The sequence below is a fragment of the Gallinula chloropus genome, assembly GCF_964237585.1.
Source record: "Gallinula chloropus genome assembly, chromosome: 3".
In the NCBI taxonomy this organism is placed as follows: domain Eukaryota; kingdom Metazoa; phylum Chordata; class Aves; order Gruiformes; family Rallidae; genus Gallinula; species Gallinula chloropus.
The window spans coordinates 88,191,695-88,207,832 of record NC_140087.1 but is presented as its reverse complement, the minus strand read 5'-3'; the positions used below and the strand labels follow the sequence as shown (position 1 = coordinate 88,207,832).

The window sequence follows — 16,138 nt, the reverse complement described above, 5'->3', positions numbered from 1 at the left end:
AGAATTTCAAGGTTCTGCTGGAGCCAAAGATTTCAAGACTTTTTGTTCTATAAGGAAAACAAGGCATGTTGTGGGAAGAACTATTTAGTAACCATGGTGAGGAGAAAAATAAGAAATAGAAGGGGAAAAAACCCAACTCAGGCTATTAAGATGATGGGAGTTTTTTAACCTTTCCCAGCAAGAAATGGTTCCAATGGACCATTGTCAAGAAATCGCAGGGAATTAAATGTGAGCTGGAAGACACTCTCTTCTTGATCTATGGTTCAACAATTAATGCACTGCGTTAATCTAAATGTGGTGATAATCTGTTTTAAAAAGTGCTTCTGGAAAGGACAACAGTAAGACCTTTTGGTACAACCCCTCAAGTCTGACATAGAATTACTTAGAAATAGGGATCCTTAATACTGTAAGAACAAAAATGATTGGAGATAAGATTCCAAGCTATTATTACAAATTAAAGAGCAAAGCCTGCTGGAGTGTGCTACCCAGTAGATTTTTTTATTATTATTTTGGCATTAATAAATGACAATTTACAATGGATTTTCTTTAATAATAAAGCTAAGACAGAGAAGCTGGTCACTTAGAACAGAACTAGCTAAACAACTAAACGTTAAGTTGCAGGGGGGGAAGCTGTAGTAAATCGGTGAAGCTGTAACTTCAGGAAGTTAGATGAAGGACTTCAGCAAGGAAGCTGCTTTCCCCATCCCGTCCCTTTTAAATCAAAGGCACAAGAACATATATATGAAAACTGTATCCCAAAAAAAGAGAAACCATTTATTCTGTCTGGAACTTTCCCTTACTGAATAAAAGGATAACAAAGGTGAATGGAGAAAATAAAATTGCTCACAAGAACAGAAAAAGCACTGGTCAATGAAGAGCTGTCCAAACAAAGGGCTGCTAAGAACGAATACATTAAGACACAGCTTGTAGCAAAGCAGGTAGCAAGGACCCTTCAGCCATAGAGAACCAGTGATGCTATACAATGAGGACTAAGCTAAGATACTTTCAGTCTCTATCCCAAGAATTAAAGTATTTGCCCGTATTTTCACTAGCAAGGAAACAGATAGACATTTGTACCTCACAAAAGAAGGAATGTTGATGAAGTAAGAGAATAAAAAGAAGGGAAGTTACTTTTTTCCTCTTAGTTTTGAAGACAGCTGTTTTCTCCCAAACCAGGCAGAATAGAGCTGTAAAACTACCAAAGTAACATGTCTTTGATCCATAAAAATAATTCGTTGCATAAAGACAGTAGCACCACCTGAAGAAAATGAGCTCAATAATAAACCTGACACGTTATCAGCAGATACTATTAAAGACTTAAAGCTTAACTTTTAAGAACAGTAAAAGACACAGGAGGGAAAAAAAAGAAGAAAGGGAGAAAAAAATTGAGTAAAATAAAAATTAATCAAGAGTAGAGTACTGATAAACTTAGGAGATTTTCTTCTATAAAATAACTGGGGTTTTTTATACCAAGAAAACGTACTTCATTTAACCTAGCAAGATTTCACAGCCACGATATTGCACTTAATTCAAATGGAACAGGTTGTGCTTAGTAGGAGAAATGCAGAGTAAGTAAACTTGCTAAGGAAATGATAACAGGTTTTGGAAAGATGCACAGGGCTAAAAGGATGTTATCAGGGAAGTTCCTCAAGCCAAGCCTTTCTGCTAGTGACTACAGAAAAAGTAAGAGCCCATGATGAAATTAACATTAGGAAATCATCCCCTGAGAACAGATTTGGGACACAGCACAAACAATATCAACTGAAGCTATTAGAAGCCAACAGGACAAAAATACAATAGGCCATGAACCTAGCAAGATTATTAGAAATAACTTACTAACACACTTACTGCCAGAAAAAATAATGGAACTCCGCCCACACAATAACACTATGCATTTCTACCACACCTTCCAACACAAACCATCATCACTGTTTAAAAAGTCAGTGGTTTAAGCCTCTGCTAGCCTGCAGTAGGTAACACTGTCTCCCGTCCCTCACACCAACGGACTGAGGCAACTAGTTGGGAACACCAGGAGAAGTATCACTGTGCATCTACTGAGATGCATCACATAATAATGCAACAACAAAAACTACAGTCCTAAAATATACCAGAAGCATATCCAGAAGAGAAAGTGCACTGCATACATGCCAGACAAACGGACAATGGTAAGAACAAACTCTTCCCAAGGAATACACGTAATTTTTTGCTTCCCAGGTTCAGGGTAAGTAAATTCCAAGTGGCACAGCCAGAGAAATGTTTCCACTTGTCAAGACAATGGAAAATCTAAGAGTTTGGCTTCTTCACACAGACATTAAGTAAAGAGAACTATTTTGCATGTCTAACCAAAAAGGCCTTTAGCAGGTCTAAGGAAAGAGAACTATTCTGCTTAAATGCACAGAACAAATGAAAATTAGTTACAAGCAACATTAAAAGTTGGAAACTGAAATTTGGATTCTAAATATTGTAACTTTCTTAAACTAGGAAAAAAAAGGAGCAAATTTAGCTGTCATTAAAGCATATAATTTCTTTCATAAGTGATGAAATTACATCATAGCTGCTCAAGTCAGTCCAAGTATTCTGAAGTTCCTTTGCCAGGTTTATGTTCTCCATTGCTCTAACTAACAAGGACCAATACGAATTACAGCATACTTCCATGGCAAGCCAAAAAATATCTACAGACTTCCTGCAAAGTTAGGAGAGGATGCTGCAGATTGGGAAGAGTGGAAAGAACATCTTTTTAAAGATGGCTTAAAAATTAAGTAATAAAAAAAATAATCAACAGGACTTCTACACTGCTTCCAAAACAGTAACAAGGGATCAAACAGTAGGACAAGGACAATTAGTAATTAAGAGAAAATGTTTACTAAAAATGTTTCTATCTTCCTACCACCAAGTCAGTTAAACATTCATGAATGCTGTATTTGCCTTGAAAGATAAACATATCAATTAAAGATCTGTCAGATCACCCCCCACCATGGGTGCCTAAGTTATATAAAGGCTATATAAAAAGCATTTACAGCAGGTTTTTTTCTTGTTGAAGAAATTTTTTCTTAATAATCATCCTACAAACTCAGTACTGGCTTCTACTCAGGCAACTAGAGCATTATACTGGGTTTGCTCTTCAGGATATTCTCTTACATACTATTCAAAGGTGGAACCTCTTGAAAAGTTCAAAATCATTTCAGTAGGACTGCACGTGCATTCAAAAATAATGCATCTACAATCTTAAGTCATTCTGTATTTCAGATGACCTGACCTAAAAATATAATCCCATGTGATCCCAGCAAAACTGGAAGTCTCTTCAGACATTGAAGGCCACAACATAAGAAAGCCATTTTAAATCTCAAGGTAACACTGGAGATCACAATACATTGTCCTTATGAGCAAGCAGTATGCCTTTTGGACATTAGTCCAAATAAATCACCTCATTTGGTAGAACATCCATGCACAGAGCACTCTGCTGAGCTGCTTTAGATGGAATCCAATCTTCTTCCTTGCTCTTTTGACAAGGGCTCCAATTTTTGATATGTCATTTAGGCTAAAACTAATCAACTAGTTGTCAATAAAGACCTAGGGAGGCCATGCAGGTTTACTGATTAACAAAAAGGAAACAATGTTGTACGCAATATGATAATTCTATTAGGGTTTTAGAGTTTACCAGGCTGCAGTGAAAGTAAAAGTAGCATTTGAAAGTAAAGAACACTATTGTAGAGATCAGTGAAAGATCAGACCTCAGAAGACGGGGTATGAAAAACATCAGGATACAGAGACATAAGGAGGCATAGTATAGGAATGGTCTGTAATGAAGTGTATGCTCAAAGCTAAAAATAAAAGGACAGCGTCAACAACCAGCTCTCTGAAGGAGCAGGAACACATAGAAATATCCAGCTCTAACTCAATAGCCTCTGCTTGATTGACACTTTGCAGGAAGAAACCCTTTTGACCTGAATCAGGTGATATAACACTGACAGTAAATTCTAAGCAAAACAAAGATTAAACTGTACTAAAAACATTCAGTCATTAACAGGGGATGTGTGTGTTCGGATTCACAAAAGTCTGCATCGTGGCCGTTATGAAATGCGTTACTACTACCACCTCCCTTGGGGTTCCCAAATTTTCTCTCTGATTTATATAAAAACATAAGACATGTGGGAAGCAGGCAGAGACTGGGGGGAGGGGGGGGGGAGGGCACAACCAACATATCACTTCATCCAGATGGTCTGATTCTTCAACCGCAGTGCACACTCTCCATTAACTTCAGCAGACAGGGTCAAAATTACACCCTCTCCAATTGCCATTGTAAAAATCGGGAAAATTCTTACGGGTGCTTGAACCTGACCTTTTTATGGTCAAGTTTTGCATATGACAAGTTTCAGTCGCTACTTATGCTGACAGCTTCAAATAAACCTACAACACATCCGAAGCTCCCAAAGCCAGGAAAGTGTTTCTATTAAAAACTTTCAAAAGATACATTAAGTGTCAGAAAGTTGGGGGAAACACATAAGCTTGAAAAAGGACCATGCAATGCAACTACCATACATCCTATAAAAGGAATTAAGGACCCAGTTGGAAAAAAACACCACACGGAACCAAGAATAGTACCAGACAATTTTACATTAATTAAACAACCAGCTAGCTACAGACTTGAGGACACGAAACTCAAACATTAGCTTCAGCAAGCTTGTCCCAATTTCTTAATGTCTATATGGCTGGAAATGTCAACCTTCAAATCAACGTGTGGGTTATTTTTATTTTATTAAAGTTTAAAACATTTATCTGCATTTACACATATCTGTCTATGAAAAGGCATTTATTCACCGTGGTAACTTCACACACTGAAGGTAAAGCAAAACTGATATGAATGTATCCACTTACTTCAAACTTCCTCACTGGATGGTGACAGTATACATTTTCAATTTCAAAAATAAGTTTAATGTTTTAAATACAACCACTGTTCTGACACGTACCTCACTACATTTCCCGATTTTGTGCCAGGATTTTTAAGAAGCATAACATGTTTCATTAAGACACCGTTTGAAATTGCAGCAGCACTTTAAAGCTATAGACATAACCAGAAGAGTGGCCTTCTAGGTAGCTTAAGAGTACCTGCTTTCTGACTCTACTACTCCATGTTTTCAAAGGCAATCAAATGAAATAAAGGAATTTCAGAGATCACCTTCAAAGAAGCATATCAAATCCATTTTTGTTTCTTCACCCCAAGGCTTCTCAAGAAAGAAGCAACCTGAAAACTAAGGACCAAAAAGTCACTTTTTTTTCCTTTATCCCCTTTACTATAGCACAGTCCTAAGAGCTCAGGTTTGAACATTAAGGCTAGTCAGGAAATCAAGGGGCCTAAAAATAAGTTTGTGAGTATTCAACAAACAAGTTCTATTGCCTTGATCCTATAAAGCCATTCCATACTTCATTAATGAAAGCTACCACAGCAGATGAGTAAATAACGTTTCTGTGAGCAGTCCTGCATCATCACAAGATCCATCCAACACACCTTTTCTTCTCCCTAACTGTTCCAGTGGTAACTGTTGGAAACACAGTCATGTTGTGAACCTTTTTAAGTGTGAAAATTAGACGCTGGAGTCCTCAATTATACAGACAGATTTTTCTAGCAGGGTAAAACTTTTGTTCTTCACAACTATTGCTTCAGGAATACCTGGACATAGTTCTTCCGCATGTTGGTGCGGAACTTCCTGTGATCCAACTTGAGGCCATTGCCCCTTGTCCTGTCTCCACAGACAACTGAAAAGCGGCTGGCTATTTCCCCCTGTGTCCCACTCTTAAGGTATTTATAAACATTAATAAGATCCCCTCTTAGCCTTCTTTTCTCAAGGCTGAACAGCCCCAGTTCATTCAGCCTTTCCTTGTAGGGGAGATGCTCCAGGCCCTTAATCATCTTTGTAGCCCTCCTTTGGACTTTCTCCAGGAGATCCCTGTCTTTTTTATACCAGGGAGCCCAGAACTGGATACGGTAACAAGATAAGAAGCACTATCCCAGCAAGCTTGAGACTTTATTAGATAAGTCAACCCAAGCTTCTGGTCAACTTAGTAAGACAGTGCAAGACATTCAATGCTGTGCAAAAGAAGTCAAAACCCAAACAATTCTAGAGCTAAACTTTGTGGTTTCATTTAAGGTTTTGCCCTGCAGCAAAACTTCAAGCTCTTCTGGTTTTGTTTGTTGGGGGTTTTTCGGTTGCAGTAACAGAAACAAAGAAAAAGGAAATACAACTTTGCTTATGCAGTTGAGTCCCGACTTCATCCTCAAGTAATTTGCTTCTGGGATGACAATTTCAAATGAAGTTTGACAAAACCATAGAATCAGAGTAGTACTAAATTAATATTAAAATTGCAACTGCAAAAATTAAAAATTGTTAGAAAATTGACACTTTTCAATTCAGCCACTTGCACTGTATCTGTTTTAATGTATGGTGTTTAACAGAGATGTTAGAAGCCATGCTCACACTAGCCAAATCTCTGGCTATACCAATTAACATTTTGTGAAATAAACACAAAGTGTTTAAGCCCTTACTGCATTTTAAAAATGTTCATATGTAAGGTTTAAGTTTCATCATCTGTTGCTAATTAATAAGCATATTGGAAAGAACACATGCAAGTCACAAGCTTCCTAGTTCTGGATACAATGTCTGTTTACATAAAATCTAAGTAATGCATTTTACATGAAAGTGTGGGACTATTCATCATGAGCTTCCAACAGAGAAGTACCTAGAATGGAAGCAACAGCTAGATCTAGATGAAAATATGCCCTAGTTAAATCACTTGATTTTTTTCTAGGACACCTGAAAAACCTCTAAGAAGCATCATCCTACCTTACAGCAACTGCAGTTATTGAAGACGTTACTGTCCTCCCAGGTCTTAATGAAAAAACGTCTTAGTCCCAGGATCAGTTTTTCAAAAACAGTCACGAGATGCAACTGTACCCTGTGTCTTCCCCAATGCTGATGCAACAGGCAGGCCAGCCTCCCTGTCAGGCTTTGCAATTGTAAAGGTGCTTTATTCTTCTTTCTTTCTGATTGTTTCCATACAAGTGGTACAGAGGGCGTAAGAACAACAAACACCAATTCAAGCAGTAAGCCATAAGAAATCATCCACTGTTCCTGAAGTACCAATCTGGTTCCAGGGCAAGCAGCATTTACTTAGTGATGCAGAGGAGAACAATGGTGTTTCTGGGAGAGATTAAAGCTTTATGTACAGAGTTAGTTGTCATTTCAAAGGAGTTAAATGTGGGAGAGAGGGAAAACAGGTTTGGTGAGGATTTTTTATTTTTTTTTTTACTTTATTTCTCAAAAAGTATCAGAAGGTTGCTTCACATCACTAGTTTACAGAGCTCAAGTTGCAATGCGTTTCTAAAAAAAATACTCTTGGTATTTCTATATGCTCTGTTAAAATGCACTTTGGCATTCAGGAAAAAACCCATCAAATTTGCAACAAGTAGAGATATAAAGTGTGACCTTTAAGTGTAAAAGGCTAAGGTAGCTTAGCCTTTCAACAAGTCAGATAAGTCTAAGGGGTTTTTGAAGTATTCAAAAATACTAAAAATCTAAGGGATTTTGAAGTATTTGCATCTGTGAATTTAATACAAGATTATAAAAACATTCTGCTTGTATCAGTATTTCAAAGCACTCTTCAGAATGTGATGGAAGGACTAAGGCCACCTTTGTGCTGAGTTCAAAATGGGTGTCAGGACTACAATTGCCCAGAATGTGTAGCAAAGAACACCATAAACATACGACATGCTCAGAAAGACTGTCTAAACACTAAGGTAACTTAACAAGAATCGGTCCAAATAAACTCTTCACAACCACTAAAGGAACATATTAAGACTACATGTAAGCAGAAGCCTGACCTTAATAGCAAAGCCTAGTACCAGCTTCAACGAAGCCTGACTTCTCAAAGATGCAACTCGCAATGGGTCAATCCAGTCAGATTAAAGAGCGATACCTAGCCGGGAAAGTTCTTTTGTTGTTGATTTTGTTTGGAGCTGCTGGGTTTTTCAGGGGGTTTTTTGTGATTGCTTTTTAAAATTGGTTGACCAAGAGAATATTTATTATTTTACTAATTGAAAGGCATTTGTAATCCTACTTGATTAACTTTTACATTACACAAGGCTTTCTTAAAAACCCTAAGGTTAGTCTTTACCAACTAACACACAAGCTTCCCAGTGGCGTAACTGCAATGCCTCCTTATAAAATCTGCTGAGTCAGCTGTCAGATTCAGACAGAGCAATTACATTCAAAGATACCACACAAAAATTCAATATTCTACAGTGACAAAGATCGTAAAAATGCCCGCTCCCCCCATGTCTTTCATTCTTGCTATTGTAGTACGGTTTTAATACTTTCAGCGCTATACTTTTAAGTAACTGCAGTCACCATATGTTCCTGCAACTGTTCCTCAAGCTATGCTGTAAAACAAATTATTTAAAAAAAAAAGAAAAAAGAGAGAAAAAACCCCAGAGGACAGAGCTACAGCCCTGCACGTTTCCTTAAACCTTTTAGGCAGCTATTTAAAATTTTCTTGTACAAGGCAGCCCACTCACAGGACAAGAACCATCAAACCATCAGCTTTACTATAGGGGAAACCTGTACTCTGAGGCACCAGACAGAATGCGTTTTGCAAGCAGTTCGACCCATCAGAGCTCAGCCCTGAGAGGGACTGCTTCAGGAAAAGCATGCATGCAGGAAACTATGGAAGACCAAAAAATAGCCTTAACTCCACAAACCTGTTTGGGGTCAGATTCAAGGAATGCCAGTACTTAAATGTATAAATTGCAACACCAGCAAAACTCAATCAATAACCAGACAACTTGTGCACCCACCTAGCGTTACTAGACACCACATCCTTTTTGATCTGGAAGATTCTGAAGTCCCTATAGTTTCCTTTCCCTGCCTTGTCAGAACAGATAAACTTCCACTTAAAGCCTACAGGAGCTACTAGTATAAGGCTAAACTGCAGCTCACACCATCCAAGCGCCAACCCTGGCATTCCAGACAAACCAACAGTGTTAGATCTATTGAGAAGTAACTTAGAACACTTGAATGAAAACAGATCCTATGACAGCTACTGAGCTGTGTACAGCTTTTATTTATGACCTAACAGACAAGTTCAAGGGCTTGCCGGAAGCTTGAAGCCAAAGGCAATTTCTACCACTTCTTAATTTACCTAGAATGTGATTTCCATACCATCAAAACAAGCCCAGCAGAAGTACCTAAAGCCACAGACTATAGATTCACACCTCTCCAGGGTGGCACAACTTCAAGGAGAAGACATGTATAGCTGAGATCCCCTCCTGGATAAGTGACAGATGTTGAATTAAACAGTTTGCCACTGAGGAAAGAACAGAATCTTGATCTTTCATTTCTTATCTCAACAGTTTAACATTACCTAAGGTTAATGTTCCTTCAGTGTCTTTAAGGCTAATGACAAGTGCCACCTGCTCCTACACATCCTTGTTTTAGGAGAGCAGGAACCTCCCTCTGTGCTTTACTACACAAGGGATCCAGATGTCTCACTGCAGCTTTGAGTAAGCAGCAGCATTTCAAATATAGTTTTATGTACATTATCACACAGTGGATTTCACTTGACACTCCACCATTCAGTGCACTTTTTGTTCCTGGATCATCCACTAAAACACCTAATTTTCATACACTGCTGAATAAAACTAAGGATTTTGCATTCCACTTTGGAAATCAAGGACCTTGATCCCAAATAACTTAGGTGCCACAACAGGCAAAGTGAATCTACACCCTGGGGAATAAGACACAATTTAAACATTTACAAGGGTTTGTGTTATCCTTCTGTAATATAAACACTATTTTTGTTAAAATACATAGGCTCTGAAACAGTTGGCTGCAGCAACCACTTAAGTTTCATTACCCTGTTTCTTTAGAAGTCTAATAAATGCTAATTTGTACTTGGGAAATACAGCATGTGAAAATGTCATAATACTACAACTCCAAAGCCACAACCTCATTGATTCCTTGGAAAAATGACAAAAATACACAGAGAATACATTATTCATCAACAGTTGTATTAAGTCAGGACTGGCAGGGGTATTACACAGACCACAAAACAAGTATCATCTGTATTTGCACGTGCAATTTAAAACTATCCCTGGACTTACTTGCTGCATCTCAAAATTGCTTAAAACGATTGAACGCTCTCACACTCTTGATATTTCCATGGCTAATTTTACTCTCTGGGGGAGTGAACACATTCCCAGAGTCTGGATGCCACGTTACTGCATTAAGCATGTTCTGAATGCCCATGAACTCTGACACCGACTTATGTGATACTTGCAGAACTAGATCAAATGAAGACTACAGGTAAAAACATAATATATAAAATATAGTCATACTTACTGAAAGCAAGCACTTGTCTGTAGAGAATCATTTATGGGACTGAGTTTACTGTCAATTAAAAGACCAAAATCTGGCAAACAGACTAAAGGTGCTTCAAACTAACGGTAACTGTGCCAATTTAATAGCAAATCTTAAATTTAAATTGAATATTCTGTAGGACAACCAAGATCTCCTACTCCTACCTATATGTAGCCAAAGCACAAATAAACCGGTTCCCCAAATTAAGCTCAATGCAAAACAGGAAGTGTATTTGGTTACTACAGCTTTGCAATGTCACATTCACCAATTGGATAAAAGGAATTAAGTTTCCAACTGACTGACACGCCTTCCATTCCTTGAATTATGTCTGGTTTTAAAGCTAACAATCAAGGATTTTGGCGGGGGGAAACACTTAAAAATATCTGACTCAACGAGGGACTTGCCTAGGCAAACCCTTCAGATGTACCAAGCAATTCATCTAGGATGGGAATCTCTGACTGGACTGTCATTAAGCTCACAGTCATCTAAGATTTTGCCAATTCAACCAACACACCCAAGGCCCGCAATTAATTTTTTTGTTGTAACAAAAGCTCCTTGAAAAAAACTCATCCAATACTAGTTCTGGTACCACAGACACTGCTTTGTCAGCAATCATGATAAGCTCTTGAATGGTAAAGCAGATCTCATGCCATTCAACTCGCAGTTTTGGTTCCTCCAGATGATATTCCCCATCTGATCCAAAAGAACCTAAACTATAAAAACTTCCCATTCCCTGAATACAAATAGTATTTTTCAAAGTATGAGATAATATATTAGGCAAGCCAATGACTCTAACAGTGGTTATCAGAATAATTTAACAGTGGCTAATCTAATTATGTCCCCAGGTGATATGGCAGTTAGGAAACTGGGAGAAGACTGTCAGGTCTGCATGTATTCAGGCCTCCCTTAGTAAGCCAGAACACTTAACATTTGCAGCTCTGCAGAGATGACTATTCAATCAAGTCTCAGGATTGAGAAGCATCTTCGCCCCTCTACCCCCCAATCATCTAAGAAAAGCTCTGATTTCCACCCATGCCTTTTGAAGCATCACACATGGAAGACTGGCTGGACAAATATTCAGAGATGCCTCTCTTGCATACCTGGCTCATATGACTTATTCATTGGTTTGAGACAAACTGATTGCCAGACTCACAATTCCCCTCACCTCACACAGCAGGGAGACTCACTCACATGCATTTCTAGCATGGAGCACAGATTACCAGCTGCTGAGATCTTCTGATTGTCTACACATTTCTCTGACTCCAAAGATCTTAAAATGTATGTGATTTTTTACCCTTTTTAGGTGTTTGCATTGCACTGCACCCTTGAAATAAATCTTTCGGTCTTTCAGGTGGTTGCCTAATATCAGAGGCATCTGTAATTTAGATTCTGATAGCTCTTAAATGGACCCGTCCTATAAAAAAAGTAGATGAGCTCAACCTCTTCTGACCTTAAATTCCATGAAAGCTATCACACATCCATTCTAAGTAATAGTGGAAAAGCAACCTAACCATGCAATAAGAACTGGTAACAGTTAATAGCACTGAGTAACGAGGTTCTGTAGTCAATAGTTCCAAGATGACTGTCTCAGATCTTTCATAAGTTCAGTTACAGAAATCATTGCAGAGGGAACAATGTGGAACCTGGGTCAGTATTGAAGGGAGTCTAAGGCTGTTCTCTCTCCCATTAGGCTTGGCAGAATTTCCTCAGAGATGTTGTGAACTGTACATCTCAATCTTCCTTTAGGTTCAGAGTAACCCTCCTGACCTGACTTCACTTCTAAATGCCCTTTTTTCTGGTGAGTACATCTATGACAGCTCTGTTGTTTAGATGATCTTTATGCTGTTCTCCAAGACTGCCATTCCACCATGGCTGAAGCCCATTTGCCTACTCTCAGCATTCTCACTGACTCTCCGTATTTGACAAAGACTTTTATATTTTTCTCCAGGAGATAAAAGTCCAAATTACACCACACATTACCCTTTTGAGGAAAAAGATATACAGAGATCCATTTAGTATCAAGAAACAGATGGAAATACCTGCTGTATCCATCTTCCAGAAGAATTAGTTTAGTGCAGAACAGCCCAAATTTGAAACCTGCATGTGGAGGAGCTCTACACAGAAAGGCTGACACAGTATTCGGGCCAATGAGCCAAGGCAGCGTGCAACATTGTATGAGATCAGGTGACTCCTGAAGAGCTTTAGCCAGATTAATTTATTAAATTTATTTAGCAATGCAAAAATAAACCAAGGTCCACCTTCGTTCCCCAGGCAGGAAACAAAGCACTAAAGGATGGTCTTTTATGCATGATCTCTGACAATGTAAACTAACACTCCAATTGCATGTGGATGAAGCATATAGAAAGAAGACAATATGGAATACAGGCACATTTTACTGATTCAATCTTTGCCCTGCTAAACCAAATAGGAATTTCTCTTGGGCTTCACTGGATGCAAGATCTTGCCCTATACACAAATGCATGCTTCAAGATGGCCTACATAAGAATGTACCAAAAGCAAAGTTTAGAGAAGTTGCTTTGGTGAATCTCCATAAAGCAGAATAATTACCATGTTGAAGTAAGACCGGATTTTGACCCCTCTTGCCAAATCCCAAACTATGACATTTCCATCATGCCCAGCGGAGAAGAGAACTCTTGGATCAAACGGATGAGGTTCAAGTACAAACACTTCATCTTCGTGCCCCTGAAATTAAAGATACAGCAAAATGAACAGGAGGATTGTCTCAAATACTTACCCAGGAGTTCAATATGGTAACACCAGCAACTGCAACATTAACCTATGAGAATGTCCAGCAAAAACTCCTTTGAGCACAAATTATTATTTTTTGAACAGTGTTTTATACTCTTCTCTTTACAGTTGCAATTTTAGCTTCCTAAGTAGTATGTCCCAATACTTTCACTATGATTTTAAAAGATTAGGGTCCCCAAGATTCAGTATTTTTAGTCTTAATGCTTCACAGATTTCAAATTGTTTGGGCAGAGTAGCAGTTTGAAATTTGAGACCCATAAAAAATCAAATATATAACTAAGAGTTAGAGAACAACATCTCCAAAACTAATACTTCATTTTAATGCTTTGCATTAACTATTTCCATCTCTAGCAGAGCATCCAGTTACCTAGAGTTAGGTATAGTCTTAGTTAAAAAAACCCCTATCAGACAATTGGCAGAGCACTGGCACAAGCTGCCCAGAGAGGTTGTGGAGTATCTTTCTCTGGAGATACTCAAAACCCACCTGGACACAATGCTGTGCAACCCACTCTAAGTCATCCTGCTTTAGCAGGGGAGCTAGCCTAAATGCTCTCCAGAGGGGCCTTCCAGCTCCTACCATTCTGTGGTTCTGTGAATAGTAAAAATGTTGTTTGATTTATTCAAGCCAGAATACAGTGGGGTTTTTGTACTAATTGAAGAAGAATCTCTGTTTAAACAGGGCAAATTTCAAAACACGTATCACATTAAATAAAGGTAAACAACTGTTTCCTTCCCTCCTTCAAGATAGTACTTTAGATGGGAAAAAAAGTTCCAAAATGAGTTTCAGATATCTATAACAATAATGGTTATTTGAGACTTTAAAGCTTTAATTTCTAATAGGCAGCTGACAGATGTCTCTATTACATTTCAATTATCTGGAAACATTTGTTAAGGGAGTTTTCATTCAGGAAAAAAACCAAACACATAAGGAAGAATTTTGATGACATATACCTAACTTTCACATTCAGGACTGATACATCCAGATGAAACACCTTACCATGAGAATATGAATGAGTTGGCCAGTGAAAGAATTCCAAACTTTCAGAGTCATGTTATTTACTGCAGTAATAACAGAGTTGTCATGGCGGTCCCACGCCACCATGGTCACTTTCAGCTTTGTGATTTTATCTTCAACTCCTTGTAAACTTTGTCTAAAACAGAAGAGAAAAATGTTTCAAGGCAATCCTAGTTTGCCAAACTATTTTTACATCCCTAAAAAGGGAAAATACTTCTGGATTTTGCTTTATTATTAAGAACAGAAGCATTAATTTTTCAAGAAACTTGAAAAATTAAGAGGTGCTTTCCATTATGTAGCACATAAACCCACAAAATAATAAGAGTCACTATAGTGTCATCTTAATACCTTAAAGAATATGTTGATCTCTTTTTACAGAAAATGACCTCCAATATTAATTAATTTAACCCAGTTAAATTTGATGGCTACAGTACTTATTGTGACATTTGAAGAGTTAAAATCCAAACTAGTCAACCAGTGAACAGTGATTTGTGCTGAAGAGTATTTGTAATATGCAGTTATAAATATGTAGAGAGGTATTCTGACACCTTTGAATGAGTTAAATTTGCAGGCTATACTTGGTACTATACCACCATCATTACATCACTTTATTATCAGTAATAATGGCGCTTAAGCTTGTATGCATTTCCTTTTTATCCCTATGAAAACCACACACTAGACATCTGTAATATAATCAATCAGAACACTCCAAAATTGCATTTTTGTCAGTGTGATTTAAAGATGAATCACCACTGAATTCTCTAGCACATTAATTTCTGGGAAAACATCAACCAAATGCAACAATACCGTGTTACCACCAAGCAGGCAGACAAAATACAGAATCTTCAATATACAAGCTCTACAATACATTACACAATAATATATACTGTACAACTCAGTAACAGAAAAAGTAGTTATAGCCAGATTTCTTTCTATGATTCAATGCAGAACCCAGGAGGCTTTAGAAGCTGAATTCACTGTTTCCTTTCAATGAAGCAATTTCGTTTTCTTTGATAAAACTGTGCTCATGCAGAAAAGATCAAATCTGGAACTGCACTTATCCCTCTAGTCAAAAGGGCAAACCAAAATTCAGCTAAAGGTGCTTTACTGAAATGAGCAGTTCAGTTTCTCAAAGTAGTTCAGCATTTGTGACCACAATGAAGAAGAAACCATTCCTGATTTTTCCAGGATCAGTTAAAATGAAGAATTTTTAAAATTTGCATTTTCAAGACTAGCTCAGTCTGTTCTCTAAGTACCTGTGCTTTATACACTCTTGTCCAACAGTTCAATATTCATTCGCACAACTGACAAGATACTCTGATCTAAACACATAACAAAATTATAGCTTATTTAGCCATCTCTTCCCTCTGTCCCCTTGGTCTTTAAGGCATCTTTCCACAGAATTACTCTTGAAATCATTTAATATTTTTTTCTATTAAATATCATCCTTCACTCTGCTCAGTACGATCAGTAAGGAGAAAAGGGTCTACCCCTTAAATCCGTTATAAATCTTTCTAATGTATGTTAGCTGGAAAATACCTTCTCCATGCCAAAATAAAAAGGTGCAGGCCACAATGCCTACTAAATATCCTTCTCCATCTCCAAGCCTCTTTTGTTGCTTGCTCTAGCATACAAAAGTTTCTGCTATCTACAAAGTCTCGTAAATTCTCATAGAATCACAGAATCACAAGGTTGGAAAAGACCTTTGAAGATCATCAAGTCCAACCATTCCCATCCTATGCTAAACCATATCCCCAAGTACCTCATCAACCCTTTTTTTGAACACATCCAGGGAAGGTGACTCAACCACATCCCTGGGCAGCCTGTTCCAGGCCATTACAACTCTTTCAGTAAAAATTTTTTTTCTAATATCCAATCTAAACCTGCCCTGGCACAGCTTCATGCCATTTCCCCTTGTCCTATCACCTGTCACCAGGCTGAAAAG

At 37.9% G+C, this 16,138-nt stretch overlaps 1 protein-coding gene across 1 annotated transcript in view; it reads right to left on the bottom strand.

Moving 5' to 3' along the window:
- PHIP (PHIP subunit of CUL4-Ring ligase complex) overlaps positions 1 to 16,138 on the bottom strand; it is a 106,677-nt gene that overhangs the window by 50,403 nt on the left and 40,136 nt on the right. The window contains exons 14-15 of the mRNA XM_084261968.1: positions 14,176 to 14,329; positions 12,978 to 13,112 (exon numbers count right to left, since the gene is read on the bottom strand). Of these exons, the coding sequence (XP_084118094.1) occupies positions 12,978 to 13,112; positions 14,176 to 14,329 (289 nt within the window). The remainder of the gene's footprint in view (positions 1 to 12,977; positions 13,113 to 14,175; positions 14,330 to 16,138) is intronic.